Source organism: Myotis myotis, unplaced genomic scaffold (genome assembly GCF_014108235.1).
Source record: "Myotis myotis isolate mMyoMyo1 unplaced genomic scaffold, mMyoMyo1.p scaffold_m19_p_7, whole genome shotgun sequence".
Classification (NCBI taxonomy): Eukaryota; Metazoa; Chordata; class Mammalia; order Chiroptera; family Vespertilionidae; genus Myotis; species Myotis myotis.
The window spans coordinates 11,844,409-11,871,441 of NW_023416379.1; the positions used below are offsets into that span (position 1 = coordinate 11,844,409).

General features: G+C 37.3%; 1 protein-coding gene across 3 annotated transcripts in view; it reads right to left on the reverse strand.

Annotated features, from left to right (window-relative positions):
* The window catches only part of GOPC (golgi associated PDZ and coiled-coil motif containing), a 31,835-nt gene continuing 4,802 nt past the window's right edge, over window positions 1–27,033 (reverse strand). Inside the window, exons 2-9 of one of the 3 annotated variants that reach the window (XM_036316449.1) lie at window positions 18,624–18,788; window positions 17,027–17,050; window positions 13,662–13,837; window positions 12,300–12,465; window positions 9,770–9,865; window positions 8,444–8,608; window positions 4,810–4,990; window positions 1–4,374 (exon numbers count right to left, since the gene is read on the reverse strand). In XM_036316449.1, the coding sequence (XP_036172342.1) occupies window positions 4,244–4,374; window positions 4,810–4,990; window positions 8,444–8,608; window positions 9,770–9,865; window positions 12,300–12,465; window positions 13,662–13,837; window positions 17,027–17,050; window positions 18,624–18,788 (1,104 nt within the window). In that variant the 3' untranslated portion in view covers window positions 1–4,243. The remainder of the gene's footprint in view (window positions 4,375–4,809; window positions 4,991–8,443; window positions 8,609–9,769; window positions 9,866–12,299; window positions 12,466–13,661; window positions 13,838–17,026; window positions 17,051–18,623; window positions 18,789–27,033) is intronic. The other 2 variants (XM_036316450.1, XM_036316451.1) reach the window with 2 other exon arrangements.

Genomic DNA, 27,033 nt, shown 5'->3' on the forward strand with positions numbered 1-27,033 from the left:
TGAAAGCAACTTAAACTTTATTGTAATGCTAAGGGAGTCTGGCAAGGCTGTCAGGGAGTCAAGCCAAAGTCACGAAGCCATAAACTCCCTCTCAAGATCAGTGGTTGAGAAGCAGCAATAGATTTCAGAGCGCAGCAGCTGGGCGGGCCTTGTCCGCATGCGCCCTCCTGGGGATGACAGATGCTTTCTCAGGCTGCCACAGCAGTGATCACAGCTTTCACAATACACCTGGAGAAGATCTATTATCAAACAAACACTTAGCACCCACACAGTCATTTGTAATATCTTTTAGTTAAAAAAAATTGTAATCCCACATAAAATAGAATGTTGATTAACAATGAGAATACAAATAATCTTTTACATTTCATAAACTGAACAATCTAATGTGATATTGTTCTGGAAAAGACTTTTCCAAATTACTTGTTTAATTAGGAGCTTAAACTGATACATAGTCAGCATTATTACATTAGGACTAAATCAAGGTTAGTCCATGACAAAAATAATTATTTTTAAATGTTCATAACAAGTAATACTCCTGAAAAACAAGCACCTGACCAATGTTTACAGATGTTTCTAAAAATTATTTTACAAATAATTTGGGAACTTCCAAATTATATCTGCTTAGATGATAAAATGGAAGAATATCCTCTTACACACTATCTAGTAGGATTGATTTTCTAATTATTATCAGTGTTATCCTTACAGATAACAATAGCTATCAATTTTTGTAATACAAAACCAACCCAAGGAGACTAGTTTTTGCCATCTGCTAAGTTCCAACAGAAGCCGGTCCTACAGTTGCTCCAGTAGTGTCTTCCAACCAAACTTGTTTTTTGTTTTGTTTTGAAATATATTTTTATTAATTTCAGAGAGGAAGAGAGAGGGAGAGGATAGAAACATCAATGATGAGAATCATTGACTGGCTGCCTCCTGCACACCCCCAGAGGGGATCAAGCCTGCAAGCCAAACATGTGCCTTGACCAGGAATTGAACCGTGCACTCCTGGTTCATAGGTCAATCTCGACCTGTGAGCCACACCAGCCAGGCCAACCAATGTGCTTTTAACTAGCTCAGGTTAAACCAGTGTTTCTCAACCTTGGCTGTACATTAGAATCATCTGGGAATCTTTTTAAAATCCTGATTTCTGGGCCTCATGCAGCCAAGGTTGAGAACCACTGGATTAAACAGTTCCTCAGATGAGTTCATTCCTACCCCAAAAAATTGTTCTACCACAGTAACTAGGTTCAGGCCTTGCATGAACTTTATGACTTGTTGGTACAAATAATAGAAGCTACTAGAAATAATTAACAAACCAAAGTATTTAATGTGAAACAAAATTCATTAAAAAATTGAGATTGATACCATTTTTAATGTAGAAGATGCCATCTTTATTTACAGGCTTATTAAAAAAATAATAAACTCAACTTAACGAGATATAATACATTTGTCATAAATCCTATAGATCTGAGGCTGAGCCTAAGTGGAAGACCAGATAGGTGGAACAGGATGTCAATTATAATTATAAGAATGTGCAACTTAGGCATGAATTAATAGATTTTGTTTCTAAACAGAAAAACAAAATAAGTTCACTGTGGGGGGGGGGGGGGGAACCAGCACCAAGACAAACCGTGCTAACTTTTGACAACTGTTCAGTATAATCACCACGACTTACAAATTTTCATCTCTTTTAAATCTATTTTAGTAAGTCTAATAACCTGTTTTTCCAACATATTCAGAACAGATACCTAGAAGAGAATTTAGAGGTTAACATGTAGCTGTACACACACAACCGTCACACTGTATTGAAAAGTTTTTCTCAGCTACTCTGGGTGTGCAGTGTTTCCTTTCCTTTCAACTGATTATGCCAGTTCTCTCCCTGTGTTTGGTTTTGCCCCAGAAACTTCAGTATTATGCGTTTCTTTCCTATACATGTGAAAATAAAAAACTGCTTCTCATTCAGTCCTTTGGAAAAAGTCTGTAATTCTTAAAGACCTTATATCCAAAATGAACTTTTAACTGGGTAGTTTCTAAACATGTCAGGAAGCTCACAGTAGCATCTGAGCGACAGTGCTCTCAAGTAGCCGTGCAAACCAAGGTGCAGCAGGAACGAAAAGGGAACTGACCCATGCAAGTTTAATTTTTAAACTACCTGGAAATTTTCTTGTTCTGTTCATCAGCCCTTGAAAGGAGTTATATCATAACCATCTCTCACAATCCTATTACACAGCACCTTTATAGATATGCCAACTGAAGGCCCTAAAAAAATTCTTCATAGACTCAGTAGACAGTGCTTGAAAGTCAAAAAGTTTTAGCTAGTATTTCCTAAGAATTCAGTCATAGATATTCTCTGAAAAAATGCCAGTCATCCCATTCTGTTTTAAAAAAATAAAAACAACATGGTTTTGAGTCACACACAAAAAAACATTTTCAGACTTGCTACAATGCAAATTTTCTACATGAGTACACTGGCTAAACTCCAGCGTGCAGATCTCAAGTCATGCATGGGGGTACGTGTTTGCAGCTGGGGGAAAGCATAAGGAGAAAGCATTTGTTTTCTTTTAAGAGGCCTAGCCTAGCATGTCAGGAGCAAACAGTAACATGTAGCTTGCTTATTCAGTTGTGCAATTAAATACTAGCTTTCGCTTAGAGGCATCTTTATCCTACAAGGTATTTTAATATCAGTAACAATATATACTATGAAGTGCATTTCTATTACAAATTAACATGGAGATATACAGATGAATAAAACCACCAAAACAAACCATAAATGAACAATAGTTAAAACATAAAATTTATAAATAGCAAAACCACCAAATAAAGTATATACATTTTACAGATTTACTTATGAACAAATATATATAGTGCATCTAAGAAAGACAAGAAAATGTGTTATATCACATAACATCTGAACATTAGAAATGAAGAACTGATAATACTCTAAGGTCCTGGCAGGCTTTTCCCCACACTTAATAGTCCCTTAAATGTATATCCTTTAAAACAGTGATACTGGCAAAACTATCACCTCTTTAAAAGTAATATTTTCACTTTCCCCAACAAGGTACAGTGGCTGCAAGAACAGTAAATGAAAGAGCACTACTCCATGCTTAATCCTGGGATAAGAAACTAGCACATCAGAAGTTCGCATCTGAAAAGCTCTTTAGTCAAACAGACACTGATGTGAAAAGCCAACCAGAACAATTACTGTATGAAAACATCTTTACCTTATCTTTCCTACCAGTACCTCAGCTTTTTAGGTGACTAGGAAATGTTACTCTGAGGGAAAACTGCTATTAGAATGCAATATATTTTGTTGATATAGTAATAAATTTGAGCTTTTACTGTCAGAAAAATGTATTTGTAAGTGCCAGGACTATCACAGCAAGACACACTTTATAAACAACTCAAAATGTATAAAACCGTCTTTTGTAGATCCCAGGAAAAAAAAAAGCATTTTAGACTACACAGTAATAATGTAATGCTCAATACCATGCACAGAGATCAACATAATTGGAAACAAAGAATTTACACTTATCTGCATCTCTTTTGAAAAATCAGAAAAGGACAATGTACAATGACTACAGAAACAATTTTGGTGCAGCACTGATTGGTAAGGATTGCTTAAAGAAACCTATTTTGTACTGCATTGCATAGAGCTGAACGGCAAACTCATCACAATAAATGATCATCAAGAACTGATTTACATATCAGGATGCAAAATAAAATTTTAAAAAACCCAAAGCCATTCTTTCAGTTAAAAAAACAATTAAGTCCAGCCTACATTTCTGCAACTCATTGAGTCAAGTTCTGTCTTTTGAAACACCACACTTGACATTCTGGAATATATAACATGAATTCATTTATTCTCTTGAATTTAAAGGCTATTTCTTATAAAATACTGGTTAGCACTATCCCTTCTACTAAGTGGGAGAGGAACCAAATAAAACAGTAGTGCTTCATTTGGTACTTAAGAGCCTAGTAATATCCCTTTGGGAAATACATGCTTTGGTGCTTTACAATTTTTTAAGAAAAGCAAAATTGCTTTACATGCAATAGCCAATTATGATATACCACAGAATCAGGGATTCAGGCATTTAGAATTGTTCACACGAAGCCCTGAGGTACCCGCCTTTCATTTGGGCAACAAGCAGCCTCCCTTGAGCTTGTATAGTCTTTGTCGCCATCTTCCCTAGTGCCCCAAGTTCAGAATAGTCTGATTTTACAATCTTGTCTGGGGATAGTCAGTTTAACAAGACTTTCTCTGATACAGACTGTGTAGATCATCTAATTTAGAAGCACTGTCTTCTAACGGAGTTTCTCTCGAAGTTCCCAGGTCTCCATTTTCATGTCCATCAGTTACTGACTTCTTATTAAATCCTAAAAGAAAGAGGAAAAAATGCTGTTACTTTCTAGTCTTAAAAAAAAAAAAAAAAAAAAAAAAAAAAAAAAAAAAAAAAAAAAAAGGTCTTGTGATTCTACTGAGCCAAAACAAAGGAATGAATGCCCACTGTAATTAAAAGTATTACTGGCCCGGCTGGTGTGGCTCAGTGGATTGAGTGTCGTCCCACGCACCAAAAGGCTGCTGGTTCGATTCCCAGTCCGGGCACATGCCTGGGCTGTGGGCTCGATCCCTAGTAGGGGTCATGCAGGAGGCAGCCGATGGATCTCTCTCTCTCTCTCTCTCTCTCTCCCTCTTTTCCTCTCTCTCTAAAATCAATAAAAACATTTTAAAAATAAATTACTGAAGAACATCTGAGGCTTTTATATTTTTAATTTTTATTAATAACTTTTAGATTATTTAGAGATTTTTACCTTGTAACACTTTGACTTCCCCGCTTGTGTCTTTGCAAGTGGCACCAGGATTACTACCTCCTTCTAATTCATCTAGGTATAAACGGTAACGATGTCCACTCTCATCTTCATACTCTACATTTTCATCATCAGAATCCACTTCAGGAGCCACATAAACTACTTCAAATTCAATCTCTCCTCTCTAAAATGGAGAAAAAAAATAAGGAAGTCAAGTTATGTAATTAAAAAAGGATTTCTAAATTCTTTGGGGTGATAGATAGAGATGAGGAACAGTAGTCAGACCTCAGATGTAGCTTCCTTTCAAGGCAACAAATGACAGTCTAGAATCTCAAGAGGTAAAAGAGAGCTTTGAGGCCATCATGTCCAGACCAACTCCAGGAATCCTCTCTAAATTCTTTTTAATGTTATAGTAGTTCTTCCTACTGATCACAATATTTTTGCTTATAGATCTAAAAAAAAGGATGCTTAACTACTCAATTTATAGAATTCTGGAACAAATATTCAGTTTAAGTCATTTTGCCATTTTGTACTTTCCATAGCAATTCAGCAAATCCATCTAAATAGATATTAAAGGTATACCTGAAGGCATCACACAAACTTTTCCTTGTCTAATTCAGCAAACCTCTACATAATGATTTTGCTTCTTACTGACTAGGTCTTGAACCTTAACTTTCACTGAGTACCAGACACAGTGTTAACAAGGTATTCTGTCAGTAGTAACAGTAATCACCATATTTATTCTGCAAAATCACATCCTTTAGCCTCAGAATATCACTACTGTAGTCTCTTTGACATGAATGAAAAACCCGAGTCCTGGAGAAACCAGATAACTTCCAATATGATGAACAAGTAAAATAGAAAAGTAGAAATTTGACTCCAAATTCCTGCTCTTTCTACCATACTCCACTAAATGTGTAATATTTATACAATTATTCTTTAGTAACAACTTTAGGTGCAAGTGAAAACTTACAGATTATATATTATGTTAAAATATTCCAAGTTAGAGTCATCCTATATAATAGTCCGATATAATAAAAGGGTAATATGCAAATCGACCAAATGGTGGAATGACCGGTCACTATGACGTGCACTGACCAACAGGGGGCAGATGCTCAATGCAGGATCTGCCCCCTGTTGGTCAGTGCGCTCCCACAGGGGGAGCACTGCTCAGCCAGAAGCCCAGAAGCCGAGCTCACAGCTGGCGAGCACAGCAGTGGTGGCGGCAGGAGCCTCTCCCGCCTCCATGGCAGCCTAAGGATATCCGACTGCCTGCTTAGGCCCACTAAGCCGTCAGCTGGACATCCCCTGAGGGCTCCCGGACTGCAAGAAGGCACAGGCCGGGCTGAGGGACCCTCTCCCCCTCCATGCACGAAGGTCTCTAGTCCTATATAATAAAAAAGAAACATGTAAATTGACCATCCCTTCACTATGCTCACCAGCCAATCAGGGTGAATATGCAAATTAACCCAACAAAGATGTTGGGTTAATCTGCATACACAGGTGCCCAGGCGGAAAGCAGAGCAGGAGAGCTGGAGGCTTGGGGGGCCGTGGCTCCCTTGGTCGCTCCCAGCAAGGGGAGCACCAGGAATTCTGGGAATAGTAGTTCTAATGGCAGCCCCAGGATGGAAGCGGAAGCCCAGAGCGTGGAGAGCACCAGGAATGCTGGAAATTGTAGTTCTGGTGGTAGACGGATCTCCTAAACACTAGAGCAGTGGTTCTCAACCTTCCTAATGCCGCAACCCTTTAATATAGTTCCTTATGTTGTAGTGACCCCCAACCATAAAATTATTTTCATTGCTACTTCATAACTGTAATTTTGCTACTGTTATGAATCGTAATGTAAATATCTGATATGCAGGATGTATTTTCCTTGTTACAAATTGAACATAATTAAAGCACAGTGATTAATCACAAAAACAATATGTAATTATATATTCAATATGTGTTTTCTGATGGTCTTAGGCGACCCCTGTGAAAGGGTTGTTTGACCCCCAAAGGGGTCGCGACCCACAGATTGAGAACCGCTGCACTAGAGCAAAGTGAGCCTGGAGCAAGTTACTGTGGCAGTGGGGGATGGAGGGAAAGCAAAGATGAGAGACGTAAGTACAATCAGAGTGTCTAGGAAAAATTAAAGGGAAGATATCCTAAAACTTCCAGGAAATCTCCACCAATGAAGCAAAGAAAAAAAAAGCCTCTATTATTCTGTGAGCAACAAACCAAACTGGGTTGGGGTCTCAGATAATTTGCTCATATGACTGCAAAGATAGACAGAAACTTCTGGATTGGAGAGGGTGCAGGTCAGGCTGAGGGACCCCCTCCACCCCCAGTGCACGAATCTTTGTGCACCGGGCCCATAGTCATTTAATAAGAGACTAGAATCATTACACACAAGTCTGGTATTTGCAACTCTCTGAAAAATATGGCCTGCCTTTGCTCAAAAGAAAACATGCCATTTTTTACTGCTACTCACTAAGTTAGTCTCTTTGGTTCTCCTGTTCCCAGCAGTTTAAGGATATGCCTCAGAATTTTAATATGTGTTTAGTGTTTCCTTCAAGCTTTATGACTATCTATTTGTATCTCCTTTACCACTCCCATGCTACTGGATGACAGCCAAGCTGGGTTGGGAAAACACCAACTTAAAGAGGCTAGGGTTGTATTCTTGGCTCTCCCTTATTGGAACACCTTCAAAAATATTTTGGGGAGGCAGACAGATAATACAGTGGTCTTCAGTAAGGTCTAGTTGACAGATTTAGGTCTGTGCGTAGCTGTCACAAAGAGACAGATTTGAGGCTTAATTTGAGAAAGCTTTCTAAAAATCATCAACATACCACAAAAGAATTGACTGCTTTATCAACAAATCCTTCAATGCAATTATTTAATTAGTAATATTGTAGAGATTTACGCATCTTGTGGAGTTGAACCAAATGAGCTATAAATTCACTTTCAACTCAGATTCAATTCTACATGCGCGTACCACACTTATGATCCAACAAAAACTCAATGAACTACCTACCAATGCCTCTCTATTTCCCTCAACCCTAAAGGAAAAGCAAAATAAAATAAACCTGGATTATATACATATCATACCTGGATATGAATACCAACTCTGTCATTTATTTGCCTTCAACTTTGAGCAAATCATTATTTCTCAAAGAACCTTAGTTTATTCGTTTTAAATAAGAAGGTTGAGCTAAATGACTTCTAAGGATCTTTTTAGTTCTAACATTTATGACTATAAATCCATTTCTAGCATCATATTTTCCTATAATACCTTATATTTATATAATATTTTAGTCATTAATGATGTTTTGCTCTCTAATGTCAGGTCCTGTCCTAACATTTCATACTGTATTAATATACTGAATCCTTACAGCTCTCAGATGAAGGCACTGCAGCACAGAAGATTTGACTTGCTCACACTTACACAGTTGTGGAAAGAACAAGTAAAATGTTCTTTTTCAGTAAATCTGGCTGAATGTCTTCTATAAAAGTCCTATCCCCCAAAAAACCTGCTAGCTATCTATACAGAAGCACTTTACTACTTGAGTAACTTCATAGGGAAGTAGAAAATACTCAATAGATTAAAAAAGAACCAATTGATAGATCCAATTTTAATTTCATAAAGGGAACTTACTTGCTGGGAAAGAATAGTTACAGCTTCTTTATGCTTTGTATCCCTTAAGTTAACTCCATTAACAGCCAAAATAGCATCTCCAACGTGTAGTCCTCCACATCTATCAGCAGGCTGCCCTGGCTGGATCTCAGAAATGAGAATTGGAACACCATGTTCTTTCCCACCCTAACAAAAAACAAAACAAAGGCAATCAATTAGTTTACTCTTTGTATAAGCACAGACTATTCTAAAAATAAAATATTTTCTTGCAATATATTTCAGAAGCACCTATACTGTCTCTATAAATGCTGAGTAAAATCTTGTTTGCTGCTTAATGATAAATAAATCATTTTGAGTTTCAAAGGGTTACCTCTTAGTAAAACAATAACACACATGTGCTTTTCTAAAAAGCATCTTACAGCCCCCCCTCAACAACTACAATCAGCTAACCTACTTCAAACACAAATAAGAATATTTATGTATTAGTAGTCTACAGCACTATTCAATTTTATCAGCTCTAAATCACTAACTGGTAACATAAACCATTCTTTTATGAACCATAAAAACAATTGTAAGCTCATAAGATGAATCTTAATTTCAGAGATGTTAAATGTGAAAAAATATGCAACACAGAATTAATGGAATGCAGTATTTGGTACATATCACTTTCCAGCTTGTATCATAGTTGTGTGTGTGTGTGTGTATCTTATTTCTTCATTGTATAAACTTTTCATTATGAGAAATATTCCTACATTAAGCAATACCAGAACTAAAATGAACTCATGCAGTACCTAAGTACTGTCAAGTGAAAATTAGAGTAAAACCACCTTATTCATTCACCTGGAACAAAGTACTAAGCAATAGCAAAATGACTCCAAATATATGTATTTGATAATAGATTGCTCTCAGGAATGTTGCCCAAGATAACTCTTTACAAAGGCATCAAATTTAAAAAGGAAGACTATTTAGACCCAAGAGCCAGTCAAATCTGACAACAAAGAAATTAAACCAGAGAAAGGTAACACATATGCTACAGAAAAAAATAATACAATCGGGAGCCATTTAACACAGAATAGTCATATCCATTCCCAAAGGCTCTTAAAGGCATTACAGAATAGGATACAGAACTATGACGAGTCATAATAAACATGTTTAATTGTAAAGTTATACGTAAGTTATTAGCAAGATTTATAAAAAAAAGTTTACACGAAAAGAGTGCCCATGGCGATAAATCCAGTTACTTAGAAAATACATCCAGAATACTTTGTTTCAGTGATTTCCAATGTCCTAAGGAGTATGATGACACTAGGTAAATGTAGAAAAGAGACCGGAAGCACTACTTCTTACGGTAATTGAAATCCCCAGGCCTTCATAATCTTCCTTCAGGAGGAGAACTTTTCTAATTGGACCAACACCTTGGCTCTTCTTTAAAGAGTCTTGATCCTTATTGGGGGGGAAAGAAGAAAAATTAGTATCATGTAAATAATATACCAAATAGAGTAAGCCCATGCCATACAACTTGCTTTTATTAAATAAATCTTTATTAATTTTCTGCAATGGATACATAGTATGTGTTAAGAAAGTAATTATAGATAAAATGGAAAAGTGAAAATAGTTTTTCTGTTAATATAGAATGTATAGATGACTTTCTCACCCTTTCGTCAAATTCTTTAATACTAGTAAAATCTCTTTTTAAACTGAAGGTCATTATAAAAAAATTGTCAGGAATTAATTGAAGAACAAATATCTTCAAGAAGTAAAAATGGGTAATTGTTTATCTTCACTGGAAAATATGGTAAAGATCTATATTTTATTTGATTGTAGAAATGAAAAACAAATTACCAACTGGATCATTCATTACTTTCTCGTTCCTTTGAGCTCTGGAGTCTACCTTTTAAATAAAGGACCTTGCTCCATGAATAATTCCTTCTCTGATACCTTTTCTCTTTACCTCTCTACTAAGCTCCTTCCCTATTCAGCATAGAAACTAAAATTTCAAGCCTCTTCCAACTTTAAAATACTGACCATGTACAAACATCAAAGAAAATAAAACCCTTCAATCACTTACTATGACCTTTAGTTACTCTCCTCCTCCTCCTCCTCCTCCTCCTCCTCCTCCTCCTCCTCCTCCTCCTCCTCCTCCTCCTCCTCCATCTTTCCTTAACTCTCACACAGAGTTAACTCTCACCATATCTACTTGCTTGCCTCCCATATTCATTCTTCAACCACTGCAATTAGGGTTTTGCCCCCACCTGCTCCACTAAATTGTCTTCTCCACAGTACCTGGTAACCAAGATGGCTACATCTAAAAAACACTTTTTAGTCACCACTCAATTTGAACCTTCAGAAATTTGATACTGTCCTCTAACCCCTCCCTGAAACCCTCTCTTTACTTTGGTTTCTATTACACTACTTTCCTAGATGGCCTGTCTCTGACCAGCTCTACCTCAGGCCCTTTCCTTTTGTGGTCAATTTCCTTTCCTCCTTCCATAAAAGATTCTTTCCATTCTTGCCCTTCTGTTCTTTTTACCTTAAATATACTTTCCCTGGGTGACTTCATCAATTTCATAGTTTCAATTATAAATAGATAGATGATTTGCCTAATATTTTTCAACTCAAGACCTCTCTCCTGAATTCCAGTAATATATCCAATTGGACATAGCTTGGCTGTCCACTGGCACTTCATACACTACATGTCTAAAATTGATCTCGTTTCCCCAAAACCTTCCCTTTCCTCTATTTGGGTTATAAATCTATGGCATCAAATCACTCAGTTGCCCAAATAAAAAACGTACTGTCTTCCTTCTCCCTCACCTACTTAACCAAAACCAAGTCCCCTTGATTCTGTCAAACCTGTCCTTCCTCTCAAATGCACTTGCCCTGCTCTCATCACTGTCTCTTCAGATGAGCATAGTATCTTTCTAATGTATCTCCTCACCTCCAATTAGCCCCTCTTCCAATATATCTTCCAATACATCTTCTTCACTATACCAAAGTAACTGTCAAAAAAATGTTAAATCTTATTAAACCCACTATTTTATTTAAAAATCCCATGATTATCAGGTTCAAGTTCAAACTCCTTTATTTAGAATAAAATAACTTGTCATCTGGCAGCTGCTTGGAAGTTAATGGGGACCAACTATGTCCCAGAGAAGACAATGGTATAAGTGTTTATTGCTATCTCCACTCCTCTCCACCAATTTCATGTACATATCAATTCTTCTTACAATACTCTTTGCATTATGAAAGCCATGCTTTACCTGATGCTACGATATGTGGGCCACTGAGTAGAAGTTTGATATGCTCTTATTATATTAGGTTTGTACTATTAGACAGCTATTGTAATGAAATTTGATAAAGATTTATCCAGATAAAAAGAAATACTCCCCGTACGTGATGGCTAAGAAAGCAGACAATTAGACACAGACACAGATGTCAAATTCCATCTTAATTCAAGAATAAACAGGTATAAACAGTAGTTCAGAACCTACATTTAAATCAAGTTACCAAAAATTCTCTTAAAAAACTACCCCAAAATATTTACCAATTTATCAATATGACTACACACTCTCTAAGCTTAAAATAAATTTAAAACAAATTCATGCTAATCATGATACAGGAAAATTGTAAAATATGAGCCAAAGTACTACCAATAGTTCACTATCTTCAGATATATCATTTTCAGGGCACTAATAAGTCTATAAAGAGCTATGGGTTATTGAAACTTTAAATATGTATCTCTTTTAAATAAGGTTAATCCCACTTCCACTTTTTAAATTAAGGTTTTAAATAATAATAGAATACAAAAATGAAAAGGGCTTCTGATTACGTAAAGAAGGAAGAGGCTGAGTGGGAAACAGTAGCAAAGCAAACCTACATGGCCCGGTGGTGCCTGCATCGGTCGTTTTAGGTCATTACGTCCTCTACAGGCTCTGATGACAGTTTTGTGACGATGCAAATGTATTTCAGCTTCCAGTTGGTTCCAAAGCTTATCATGAGCAGGTCCCTTCATATCTCGCCCTAATAATTGTATTTGTTGGACCCTTCATATTGCAAAAAGAGTTAATTCAGTTAGTTTTTCATTGTGTATACTACAAAGAGAATTCAGAAGAATTACTGAACATAAGTAGCTTTTGCAAAGATCTAAGTAATAAAAATAATACTCAGGAACCTCCCAATGTCTCTTAGATTTACAAGGATATGAAAACTCTGGAAAGAACTGTGTCTTATAGGGAAAACAAGTTAAAAAAAATAAGTGAGACATTCTTTAGTCATATGCTTAATTCAAATACATCTAAGAAACAATTTATGAGACTAATGTCAATTAACATATACTTCATGTCTTGCATACAATCAAGATAGGTCATGAACTCAGACACTACTGAATACTAGTCTTCAGATGAGGCTAACTATACTGAAACATTTCTAACAATTCCTTTTTAAACAAAATGATTCTTTTAAAAGTGCTAAGTTATTAGAAAATGTGCACTTCAATATTATTTTTATTTGCTCCACATCAGTTCTAATGTGACATTAAGACAATGAGTGGAAAATTATTTAGTACTAATAATAAATCACCAAAGTTTTGGAATAATTCACTGTGATAATATCACTATTATTTCAATACTAGAGGCCCGATGCACGAAATTCGTGCAAGAGTAGGCCTTCCTCCCCCCAGTGGCTGGCACTAGCTTCCCTCTGGCACCCGGGACCCAGGCTTCCCTCTGGCTGCCGGCAGGCACCCAGAACCCGGGCTTCCCTTGAAGCCCCGGCTTCGTTCAGAAGGTCGTCCAGAAGGACATGTGGTCTAATTAGCATATTACACTTTTATTATTATAGATATTTTTGAGGGGTAAGAAAGATCAGGCTTCAGTGATCACAGAAATAATTCCTTATGGAAGTTGTGCTACACATGTGAACATTATCTGTAATGTGTCAAGGCAGATAAGGGCTAAAAAGTGCAGTTGTAGAATTGTTCACATTTAACAGTAAATTACTATCTGTGTGTGTGTGTGTGTGTGTGTGTGTATGTGTGTAAACCAAAAAGACTGAATAAATCTGCAATATATAAGGCTATCAATATTAAGTTAACAACAGTAAGCTATAACCAACTGTAAAATAACTCTGTTAAATAACTCTTAGGGTAAAGACTGTTTCGTTTACCATAGAGGTAAAAGTCAACCTCATTACATATCCATTTGTCACCTAAGGATACAAGGGTACCCATTTTTTTACACACCTTCCTGCCAGTTCCTTGTCTAAGTACTTGGCAGCCAGTCTTGCCCCATAAACTTCAGCCTGGAGAACAGCTATATGTCTACGAAGGGCTTCATTCTCTTTTCTCAGCAACTTTACTTCAGCTTCAAGTTGAGCTTCTTTCATTTTTTCTTTTTTGTTTGCTTCAAGCTCTCTCTCCTATTGTAATTAAAAACCAAATATAATGTAATGAAAATACTTTGAAGACTCTACAGTAGAGCATATTCCTTAAAATACACAAAAGCACACAGTCTAAATGACAACAATGAAAGCATATGATAAAAATTACCACTTTATTTCTATAAAATAAGAACACAAAGATTTGGATCCAGTTCTTTTTAGCTAGTACCAGAGGTGTTGGAATCACTTCTAGTGAGAGTACTAAGAGACATAGTATTCTTTCTTTTTTCTTTTTTATTTATTTTTTTAGAGAGAGAGAGGAAGGGAGAGGCAGGGAGGAAGGGAGAGAGAGGGGGAGGAGGGAAGAGAGAGAGAGAGAGAGAGAGAGAGAGAGAGATATTGATTTGATGTTCCATTTCTGTATGCATTCACTGGTTGCTTCTTGTATGTGCCATGACCAGGAGTATTGGGACAACACTCTAACCAACTGAGCTACCCAGCCAGGGCTGAGAAGTAGTATTCTTTATGCTCATGTTATCACATAGTAATAGAAGTGGCTTCAATGGATAACTGAATTTGCTCTTTATTTTTGAAAAACTACTCAAGAAACTAGACTAAAATAAAATAGTCATTCTGGTGGTTGTGCCCAAATATTCAATTAACTTTAATGCAATAATTCTATAAAGCTAGTCAAAATCATCAGCTACATTGAGATATGCTCTATAGTTATCTATCTAAGAAGACTATGAAAAACTTACAATGCTAAAATTAAAACAGATATTCTAAATAAGAGGAAACATTTTATGGTCATGGAGAAATGTTGGTAACAGCTGCAAGAAGACATTTACACATCAAAAATAAGCGTATCTACAGTGTAGATTATCACTGAATTTGGGGCCCTAGCTCATTTATTTGTCCATATGTTAAAATGAATGAAGAACTGTTTTCTGAGGAAAATACTGGCTTCACTTCCATATCCTAATGGAAGGATGCATATCCATTTTTAGCTCTCATAAAACGATGTCATCCTATGCTCCACCAAGTAGATAGTCCATTATGTGTGAATTTATAGGTGTTAGCCAGAGGGTAAAATCTCAAGATCTTCACCACCAAATTTTTATTATAAGCTTACATGTGAGAAATAATGTTCAATTTACCTTAAAAGTAGGAAGTACAGTATGTACAAATGTAAATAACCCTCAGGTCCAAGCACAGAGCAGAGGCAGGTACAAGATAACTTAGGAGAGTAGAAAACTGAAGGTACTGAAGGTACAAAATCCCGCCTGAAGGCAGTCAAATTCAAATTCACACACACACAAACAAAACCCTTGAGAGTTGATACTGGCCCTGACAGATATTTAAAGTGTTATTTTTGGATCAAACAAAAAACCCTGAACACTGCAACCTTGCATCTATCGTGAGTAGAACCGCTTTTACTGATTTACAAAATTGCTTTTTCTGCCTCGCTAATTATAGAACTTATAAAGCCTGTGAAAATATGGTTATATCTGTTAATAAGATGTGGAAGACACGTCACTATACTGTCAAGTCTCCTTTATGAGACAGACTTAAAGATTTACTATAGCACCAAGAAAATTTGTTTATCTTGAGCAATAGGCAAATGATAGTTTCTACTGTTGGGGTACTGATTATGATAATTATTTCCTTTTTTATTCTGGATATTAAGAAGCTGAGATATTTAAACCAATTTTTAGCAATTCATGGACTATATTATGGTACTAATTGGGTCTACTGTTTTGACTACAGTACATCAGCATTTGCTATATTTAATACCAATAGATAAAATATTCAAATATAAGTGAGTACCACAATCTTTAAAAAAATTATACAAAGCTAAAATAAATGACAACTTCTGTGATTAAGAATATTTGTTATGTATGTGATAAGCAGAAAGAAATTAATCTGCAGGCTTTTACAACTTCTGTTTTAAAAAATTATGAGTAGAACATCATTTTTAGATATTGTTTTAAAAAATCTGCAGAACTGATAATCCTCCATTTTAAACAACTTTCAAATTTTTAATATGTCTATTTATGTCTATTCCTTAAAAGAGAAGGTATCAGTTCTAAAAGAAACCATAGTTTAGATTACATTAACAAGACTTTTTAATGACATTTATTGAGGGTTAGTGCTATTTCAGAAAAAGAGTTCCTAAAGACCAAGAATTCTTTGGTTTACTGGCTAATTAAACTTTACATTGAGAATTATCTACTCACAATTACTTTAATGAGCTATTTACACAAAATTTATGAAATCTAAGAAACATAATAAGCCACTGCTTTGGTTTAATGATTCAAACCCCTAATGAATCTGACAAACTCTCAGGCCTGAAATTAAAAGATACAAGTAAAAAAAGGACTGAGAAAACTGAACTTGATCACTTCTAGATTTAAAACAAAACAAAAAGCCCCAATTTTTTTAGTTAACCAATTTGTTATTATCTATAATAATTAAAGCATAATAGCTAATTACACTGGAGAGCTGAACGGCCTTCCAGATGTCCTTCTGGACAACCTTCCGGATGAAGCCGGGACTGCGAGGGCCGAGGGCAGCCACTGCAGCTGTGAGGGCCAAGCCCCTTGCACAAATTTCGTGCATTGGGCCTCTAGTTAGGTAATACTCAAGAAGTTAATTTTGTATTTAGATAGCCAAACAGTATATTTTCAAAAAAAGGGAAGCCATATGACAAACTGGAACCTGATTAGGTTGGAGTAGTGGGAAAAATATTAAGAATTTGTGATATCTTCTAAAATAATTTCTGGTAAAGGGTTTTAAAATTCAGTAAAGCCACACAATTATTCTGAAGACTGCTACAACACATGCAGTGAATGAGTAAGAAACCAACATGCACATTCTTTCTCTGGGAATAAATTCAAATAGCAAAGAGGGAAACTGGGCCTGTTTAATCTTTTCAAAACACTCAAGTGGGAAAACCAATTGCTCTTTTGGAGTAGAGGTGTGAGCAAGTTACCAGGCTCAGAAGTTGTTAAAAATTGACGAGCTCTGCAAATAATGGCTACAAACTACAAACACAAGAAAAATATTTAACAACATTAGTGAGAAAGGAGCAATGGGCCATCCACTGAACTTTTCAGGTGCTAGCACATTTAGAAATTGCCACCAACATCACTTTCAAATACAATGTGCAAAGAAAACACTAAGAACACTTAAGCGTGACATTATAAAGCAAAACAGAAACATACTTACCAGCTCCTCCACAGAGGGGACAGACTTAAGATATAAGAAAAAAGTTTTATAATTAGAAAAACATCAAACAAATGAATTTATCTAGTGGTATAATCACTACAAGGAAAATTTCCATATGTTGAACAACATTTGGGTAAAATTCATTAGAACAAATATATGTGCAAATCCATAAGCAATAAAATAGTAACTGTATAGTATTAGATTAAAATTTTTTGTTTTATCAACATTAGTCACCACACCTGATTCAGTGTCGTTCCACTACAGCAGCCTATAGTTCAATCTAATGTTTAAACTTTATGTAAATTAAGTTAAACTTTATGTAAACTTTATGTCAATTAAACTTTATATAAATTCCTTTCTAGTGAAAATGCATGCTGTTAACATTGTTTTCTCAATGTTAATATTATATATTCCAAAGAAGCTGTTATCTGACTCATGTCAGTTAAATAAAACACTACTAACTTACATTCATAAAATTTCAGAATTTAAAATGACTTTGGGAGATTATATTCATTTAAATAAATTCTAATGTAGCAGTATTAAAAACTAATTAGCCAACCAAACAGAATTAACTAAAAACAAGTAAAACTTAAAAATGTATTTTACTGTCATCATTAACTGTGTGCCCTACAGTTAACAAAATGTCTGGCACATAATACATACTCAAGACATGAATTAAGCTGAAATCAGACTTAAAAAATATTTACCTAAACACCCTATACTAATTAAGAGGGCAATGGCTAATGATGGAAAATTTGTACAATGAGACATTATGCAAAATAAAGTTTTCAAGTGGCAGGGAAAATGTCTACAATATATTTAGAGCAAAACAAAACATGTGCCATTGGTTGGCACCCAATCCATTTTCCCCTTCGTCCGTATTATCAGAACTCTGATTTAAATGGAGGTGGCCATGTGACCCACTAAGAGTCTGACAAGCAGCTGAGGATAGCCAATGAGATGGCCAAACTGACTGGCAAAAACCGTTGAGGAGGAGTTCATGAAAAGTTCTTGAAAGAAGGCTAATGCAGCTGGGAATCATCCTTTTGCCCTTCCCTTAAACTCTGGAATGCAGACCTAAACAAATCCTGTGGATAAAAATCATGAGCCAAAAATGACAGAGCACAGTAACAAAAGGAAGCCGGATCTCTGATATGTGTGGAGCTGCCATATCAGGTCTACACTGTCTGTCTCAGAGGTTCTTTAATTGAGAGAAAATAATATGTACTATTCAAGAATAAATAATTTATACTATTCAAGCATAATCCCAATTTCACTTGGGATTTCTGAACTTAACGCTGACACAGTAGGGCAAAGAAAAATTTATATGCTATTATGCCAAATATCTTTTAAATACATTTATACAGATATTTTTAAATAGGAAAATCCTATTCTAAGTACTCATTGGTTATTGATATTATCACTGATCTTCTCTGGGGATGAGATTTTTGAATGATCGCATTGATCTTTACATTTCCCGTATTTTCTAAAATCCGCATAATGCACACACCTTTTATAATTAAAAAGCCTCACTAAAAATTGTTCCCTTCATCCTCTAAAATGCATATAAGTATAGGGTACCCTATAAACTACTTACCAGTTTTGCTTTAATAGTACCAGAGTCAACACTTTGACCAGTTTTAGCATGAAGCTGAAGCTGAACAGAGTGCAATTGTAAAAGCTGATCATGTACTTCTTTCTCCAGTACGACTTTCTCTGCTTGGGTCTCTGTCAGTTCAGATTTCAGATCCACCAACTGTGCCTTATAAAACAATAATAACAAGCATTAAGTATGCTTCATTTTCTTTATTTTGACTCTAATTATTATTATTTAAGAATGAAATAGAAAGACTGTCTTTGAAATGAATAGATGAACACTAGAAGACCAGTATCTGACTGAGCTATAGAACATCCAGGTACACTGACAAAATAAATAGTGCAAGATATTTGAGTGATAAGAGAACTGTAGCACAAATAGTATCTTCTAATAACACAGAATGCTACTTCATTTTACTTAGTTTACTTTAAGGCTTTCACTGTTTCACCTTTATCTACAAGGTTTATGAAAATATACAGTATGGGATGGTTCACCATCCTGCAGAGACAGTATGTGCTTTAGTGATGAACTAATATTAACAGTTTCTTAGAGGAGAGTCCAGTAAGTGGTGCTTTGCCCTCACCCCAAAGAACACTAGCCCAAATCAGCCCAAACACTATCTAGTACTGTAGATGCTGAAGTGTGAGCTACTGAGGCTACAGTGGATCTTAAGATCAGAATTAACTATAAGCTACAGTTAACTGTTACAACACAGCAGAACACCTCATCAGAACCACTTATCCATTTTATCTGAAGTTTTTCATTTTTCACAACTGATTCATTGCTTTGCAATAGTGCACAGGATATGTCCTTTATGTGTGTTTGGTCTTCCCCACTAACCAATAGATTAAAATCAAGGCAAGGCCTTAGTTTTCTATTCAACATGATTTTACAAAGTATCTAGGGGCCCAGATTATGTCAGCACAATGAGAAAAAAATCTGTGAAAATACTTTTAAAATTATAATAATTTATTCCCTTGAGAACCTTTCTTATCAACGGAGGTGATGAATATGCATGCAAACCAAATAAGAAAAATGCGGCAAGCTACAGATATATTTAGAATTGGTCTGGTCCCAAGGCATTCAAAGTAAGGAAGGCTTTAAGAAGGTTAGTGAGGACAGAGTTTAGAAGGGCTTTGAAAGAAAAGGACAACAAAGACAAAATAGAAGCAATTAAACAATCTAAAAATGGGAAGAAGACTAGCAAGGCAGAGAGAGACTAGAAGCAATTCAGGTAAATTCTGAGTACAGAGACCAGAGGAATAATCTCTGCTAGAGGCCCGGTGCATGAAATTCGTGCACTCGAGGGGTCCCTCAGCCCAGCCTGCCCTCTCGCAGTCCAGGAGCCTTCAGGGGATGTCTGACTGGTGGCTTAGGCCAGCCGTGGGCAAACTACGGACCGCGGGCCGGATCCGGCCCGTTTGAAATGAATAAAAGTATTGAAAAAAAAAAGACCATACCCTTTTATGTAATGATGTTTACTTTGAATTTATATTAGTTCACACAAACACTCCATCCATGCTTTTGTTCTGGCCCTCCGGTCCAGTTTAAGAACCCATTGTGGCCCTCGAGTCAAAAAGTTTGCCCACCCCTGGCGTAGGCCCATGGGAAGCAGGCCTAAGCTGGCAATTGGACATCCTTAGCGCTGCCGTAGAGGCGGGAGAGGTTTCTGCCACTGCCACTGCACTCGCCAGCTGTGAGCCCAGTTTCTGGCTGAGCGGTGCTCCCTCTGTGGGAGTGCACTGACTACCAGGGGGCAGCTCCTGCATTGAGCGTCTGCCCCCTGGTGGTCAGTGCACATCATAGCAACTGGTTGTTTGCTGTTCGGTCAATTTGCGTATTAGCCTTTTATTATATAGGATATCCCAACTGTACCAACCAGTGCCTACTACATAAAAGATGCAAAGAGAGGATGCAGCTATCAAAATTCAAAGCCCCATTTTATTTTCTGGGAACAAGATAAGTGTTTAGAATTTACTCTACATTTAGTCCTATTTAAGTAACTCTTCTTATCCTATATAACAGGGGTCCTCAAACTTTTTAAACAGGGGGCCAGTTCACTGTCCCTCAGACCGTTGGAGGGCCGGACTATAGTTTAAAAAAAAAACTATGAACAAATTCCTATGCACACTGCACATATCTTATTTTGAAGTAAAAAACCAAAACGGGAACAAATACAATATTTGTATCTGCATGTGGCCCACGGGCCGTAGTTTGAGGACCCCTGCTATATAACGAAGAGCTAATATGCTAATTAGACTGAACAGCTGAATGACCTTGTGGACGACCTTTTGGACGAAGAAGGGGCTGTGAGGGCTGGCCAAGGCTGCGAGGGCCGGCCGGGACTGTGAGGGCCGACTGAGGCAGTCAGGGCTGGGAGGGCCAGCCAGGCTGCAAGGGCCAAGCCCCTTGCACGAATTTCATGCATCGGGCCTCCTGTCCTATATAATAAAAGGCTAATATGCAAATCGACCAAATGGCGAACGACCAGTCGCTATGATGCACACTGACCGCCAGGGGGTAGATGCTCAATGCAGGAAATGCCCCCTGGTGGTCAGTGCACTACCACAGGGGGAGTGCTGCTCAGCCAGAAGCCGGGCTCATGACTGGTGAGCGCCGCAGCAGTGGTAGGAGCCTCTCCCACTTCTGAGGCAGCGCTAAGGACCCCTCATGGCCAGGCTGAGGGACTACCCCCTCCTTCCCCCAATGCATGAATGTCATGCACCGGGCCTCTCGTCTATAAGCACTGTAGCTGCTAAGAAAAGTTAGTCATTGGTAAGTATGTCAAGATTTAGAAGTTCCCTATTTTTACTTAATGGTTCCCCTCCTCATGTCACAGAATTTTAGAATTCAAAGAAATCTTAGAGAATATAAAAACTATGGTTATGACAATTAATATTGAGATAATAAAGCCAAGGCCCATCAAGGCTTTTTATTTCTAGGGCTACCCAATCTGTCAGTGGCAAAATAGCACTTTGAACCCAATTCTTACTCCCAGGGCAAGGTAGCGGAAGTGTTAAGCAATTAACCATAAGAAAAAAATACGTTGCTATAGCTACAATACATATGTATTACTAACAATATTCAAAGCTACCACAAAGCAAGCATCTACTTACCATATGGTAGGTATATGCATCATATATTATCTGTTATTCTTATCTGTCAAAATATCCAAACTTTTCCATCAAGATAACTCCTTTCTAATACAACCACTGGATTCCACTCTGTGGCACCAAAATCAAAGTAACTTTTTATTCAGTGTCCTATTATTTCACTTTGCTAGACCTTAATCCTCTGTCTATATAATCTTTGAAAAATATACAAGAACTGTACTGTTTTCTTTCTAAACATAAGCTAGTCTTTTTTTATTATTATTATTTCTTTAGTACTCTTATGGATAACATTGCCAATTATTGGCAACTGAGGCCCAAAGAGATTGAGTTGCTCCAATGGGCCAAAACTCAAACCTCCTGACATCTTTGTCATTCTGAAAGTGATAGGGAAAATGATAAGGAAGCAATCCACGTGAGAGCACATTACCAAATCTCAGAACTAGACACAGCTCCAAGAAACAGCCCCACACAATGCACACACACCCTACTCCACACATGCGCGCGCACACACACACACGAACTCATACACATGCACAGGCATGAAGATACCCAGACACACATGGACACACATGCACATAAAAGCACACATTCCTCCAACTTGTTTAAGAATTATAAAGAAAATAGTTGATCCCAATAGCAGCTTAACTGTAATGAAACACATCATAGAAAGCTGTTGATAAAAAGGTAAATATTATGCCCTGCTGGGGTAGCTCAGGTGGCTGGAGCATCGAACTGTACACCCAAGTGTACAGGTGAGTGAGTTTGATGTGCACATGCCCAGGTTGTGGTTCAATCCCCTGTGAGGGCAAGTGTGGAAGGCAGCCAATCGATGTTTCTCTCCCTCTCTCTCTTCCTTTCTCTCTCTAAAATCAATTTTTTAAGTTGGTCCGACGGTTGTGGGTTATTGTTAAGCTGATTAACATTGTTAAGCTGATTAAAATCAATTTTTTAAAAAGTCCTACTAACGTATGACATAGCCTTTTCTCCTGTGACAAAAATCAAGGCAATAATGTAACTAATAAAAGCATTTTGATCCCTTTCTTTTCTTTTATTCCTTCAAAATAGCAGAACGAAGTCTTAGGGCTCATCTAATTTAACCCACTCGTTTTATAAAGAATCTTCCTCTATTTTCTCCTTTCTCCATGCCTGAGGTGGTTAACATTGCTCCTATTATCCAATATTTTAGGAAACCAATGAGTCCTATTCCCAAACAAAGAATGTGACCAAACAGAAAATATATTCAAGGCCAGGTATGAAAACCCCTGCCATCCTTCAAGGTAGGAAGTCATATTTCTCCTTATTACAAGTCAGCTCTTGACAATCTGCTCATCTGCCTTATCAAAGTTCTGTGAGAAAGCTCCACCTATTTGCTTCCATTTCTCTATCTAAGCATAACGATCACTATTTCCATCTGTCATTATTTCTCCCCAAACTGTTCTGCAGTTCAAGACAAGCAAACATATTTTTACGTTCAGTCTCCCACACCAGCCCACACTCATTCAAGAATTTATTAAGCATCAAATATATGCCAAGCACTGGGCTGGGTTCTAGGGCTATGCTGGTAGACAAAAACCAGTGTGGGTCCTGCCCTGCAAAGTGCAGAGTAGCCTGTACAGGAGGCAGCCCCTGCGGTAACAGACGGAATACATGTAACAGCATTATGTGTGCCAGGCACTCTTTTGAACATATTCAGATTTTAATGGCCTCAGTCCTCACAACAATCCTCTGAGAGACATCATTTTTGTACAGAGAAGGAAACAGAAGCACAGAGAGGTTAGGTAACTTGTCCAAAGACATTACAAAGCCAGGAATATATATAATTACAAACTGTAATAAACTGTATGACTGAAAGTAAACGAAGAGAATTAGTGGGGTGGGAGTGTATGCTAGCCATCTGGGAAGTGTTTTGGTTATTATCATAGCACCAGTTCTCATAGGTCTGTGTTATCTTTTCAGAAGACCCACAAGCTCTAACTATTCTTAGAATAATAAAATATTATTGCCCTTTTCGCCATGTTGACATATGTACTGAAGGTGCAAAAGCAATGATAAATCAAATTTTATCCACCATTTTAGTACAAGTCCATGCAGTGCACCAGACTGTACCAGTAGTCACTGTACTCTTCACTACTATGAAGTTGCAGTTAAAAAAAAAGTCCACTTAAGAATGCCTTTGATGAAGCAGTAAAAATTATTGACTTTTAAAAATCTTGACTCTTGAGTACAAATCTTTTTAATATTCAGTGTGATGAAATGGGAAGTATGCATAAAGTATATCTGCTAAATATCAAACTACATTATCTAAAGGAAGTTATACAACTGCTTGAGTTGCAGTGCTGAACTTTTTTTTGTGGGAAAACTATTTTATCTAAAAGAAGAACAAATTATGGTTCTTAACACATTGCAGACCAGTAGTTTTATTGCTAGCTTTACCCAGTGGCCAGATAAATTTCTACTGAATGAGTACAAAAAACATCTTACATGTTAAGGCACACTTTAAAATTAAATATCCATTGCATTTTGAAGTTATTTATTACATGTTCTTACAATCTAATATCTTTTTAAAATATGATAGATACTTTGTAAAACATTAATGTGAAGCGAGAATTCTCGTGTTCTGTCTGCAATGTGTTAAGATTAATATACTTAAAAAAAAAAAAGATTAATATACTTAGCAGACACATTCTTGAGAATAAATTTATCTCAAGGAAAACAACTGACAGCATTTGTTGCCAATGAAAGGAATTTATGCTTTCAAATGAAAAATAGAATTGTGAAAAGTGAAAACCTGAATCCATTATGAACATTTAAAGATTTTTCTGATGAGAAAAATATTAACAAATGTGATTTTTTGATATGGCATAATGAGATGTGCCAACATTTGGAAGATCTCCATAACTCAGTGAACCAATATTTTCAAAATGACCAATGCAGGATGCAAAAATAATGCCTTGGTAAAATGTACATTCAAAGATTACATAAACCAATGTCATAGTACTTCACTGCAACAGTGTATGGAAAGTTCATGGATAGAGTTTCAGACTCTACATTGTAACTAACCTTAAGAAACTACCTTTTTCTATCAAAGAAGAAAATCCGAAAAGGCTATAAAAATATTCTTCTCCTTTCCAACTACATACTTCTGTGAGGTCAAATTTTTTTCCTATACTATACTGAAGCCGCATACCACAACTGTTTGAATATAGAAGCAGATGTGAAAATCCAGCTATGTTCTATTAAGCCAAATATTTTTTTTTAATTTTAAAAATGTGAAACAATGCTACTCTTTCTAATTTTTTACTATATGCTTATTTTTCATTAAAAATGATATTTATATTAACATGTAATGGCTTATTGTTGCTGTTTTACTGATATAAATATTTAATGTTTTCTCAGTTTTAATTTCTAATACAATAAATACTTGTAACTATAACCTACATTAGTAGGTAAAGGTGTCCTGAAACCAAAAAGTTTGAGAACGGTTGCCTAAGAGTTTCTGAAACAAGGCCCATGTCATTAGACCATCCTATATAATAAAAGGCTAATATGCTAATTGACTGAACAGAGGAATGACTGGTTGCTATGACGTGGGATCCTCAGCCAGAAGCTGGGCTCATGGCTGGCGAGTGCAGCAGCGGTGGTGGGAGCCTCTCCCACCTCTGCAGCAGTGCTAAGGATGTCCGACTGCCCGCGAGGAGCGAGCCTAAGCTGTCAGTCGGACATCCCCCGAGAGGACGCAGGCCGGGCTGAGGGATCCCCCCCGCCCATGCACTAATTTCATGCACCGGGCCTCTAGTATAGAATAAGAGGGAAGAATAGTAAAATGTGTCACTGGATATTTATCCAGGTCAGATCATACAGAGCTTGTCAGCCATAATAAGGAGTTTGAATTTTATTCAAAGTACTAGGGGCCTGGTGCACGAAATTTGTGCACTGGGGGGGTCGGGGGGCGGGGGAGGAACCTCAGCCCAGCCTGCCCCCTCTCACATACTGGGAGCCCTCAGGGGATGTCCTACGGATGGCTTAGGCCCACTCCCTGCTCCCCTTGGGGAGCGGGCCTAAGCTGCAGTCTGGCCTCCCTTTGTGGGAGGCAACCGGGCTGATCAGGGGAAGGCACCAGCCCCATCACCCCGCTGCTGCAGTCACTGTCAGTCACCGCAGCCACCAAGGTGTTTTCATCAACATGGACTCCAGTCCCTTCACCATGCAAAAATGACAACTTTCTTTAGGCATTTTCAAGATGTGTCTTTCATAGGATATGACATTTCTTTATTATTATTTTTTTTTATCCTCACCTGAGGATATGTTTCCATTAATTTTTAGAGAATGTGGAAGAGAAAGGGAAAGACAGACAGAAACATCAAAGTGAGAGGAACACTTTGATTGGCTGCCTCCTGCATGAGCCTGGACCCCGGCCAGGGAGGAGCCTGCAACCTAGGTACATGCCCTTGGTCAGAATTGAACCCAGACCCTGCAGTCGGCAGGCCGAGGCATTATCCACTGAGCCAAACCGGCTAGGGCAGGATATGACATTTCTTAGCCCTCCAGCAGCAGACCTTCATTTTTTTTCTCCAGGAGTGTGGTGAAAAACCCTAGATCACCTTTTTGGATTCTTATTACCCAAATTACTAAGAATAATACCAGTGGCATACAGGGAGCTTAGCCAATGAGCGGTCAGAAAAGGTGTTTCCTCTGTAGTTCACACCGATCCCCGGCTCAGCCCCTGCCCAGGCCTAAAGCCTCGGGGCCTGGGCAGCGGACCCCCAGACCCTCCCATCACTGGCTCCGCCCCTGCCCAGGCTTAAGGCCTCTGGCCGAGGCTTAACCACCATCTTAGTTGGTTTAGTTTGCATACTTGCTCCTGATTGGCTGGGGGGCGTGGCTTGTGGGTCTAGTGGAGTGATGGTTAATTTGCATGTTTCTCTTTTATTAGTGTAGATAATTTTAAAATGTTATGTTTTTAAAAATGCAGCTGTGTGTAATATGAGAGACAACATGAATGAACTAGGATTGGGGGATCTGAGATGGAGACATAGATAAATCTGTGATGTATTTTTTAAAGTACTTTGATATTTACCTCAAAATGAAGTTCCAAACAATATGTTTCCTGTTTCCATTTTGATGTTAAATAACTCAAGTTGCTCTATAATCAATCAAACTGAAGGTGAGATGAGAAGAATAAACCTACCCAACATTTTAGAAATGTCACATGTACACTAAATCCATACTCAATATTCTTATATAATGATGTTTAAATTTACTTTTAGTCACAGTTTCAAATTTTTCTGAAAACAGAA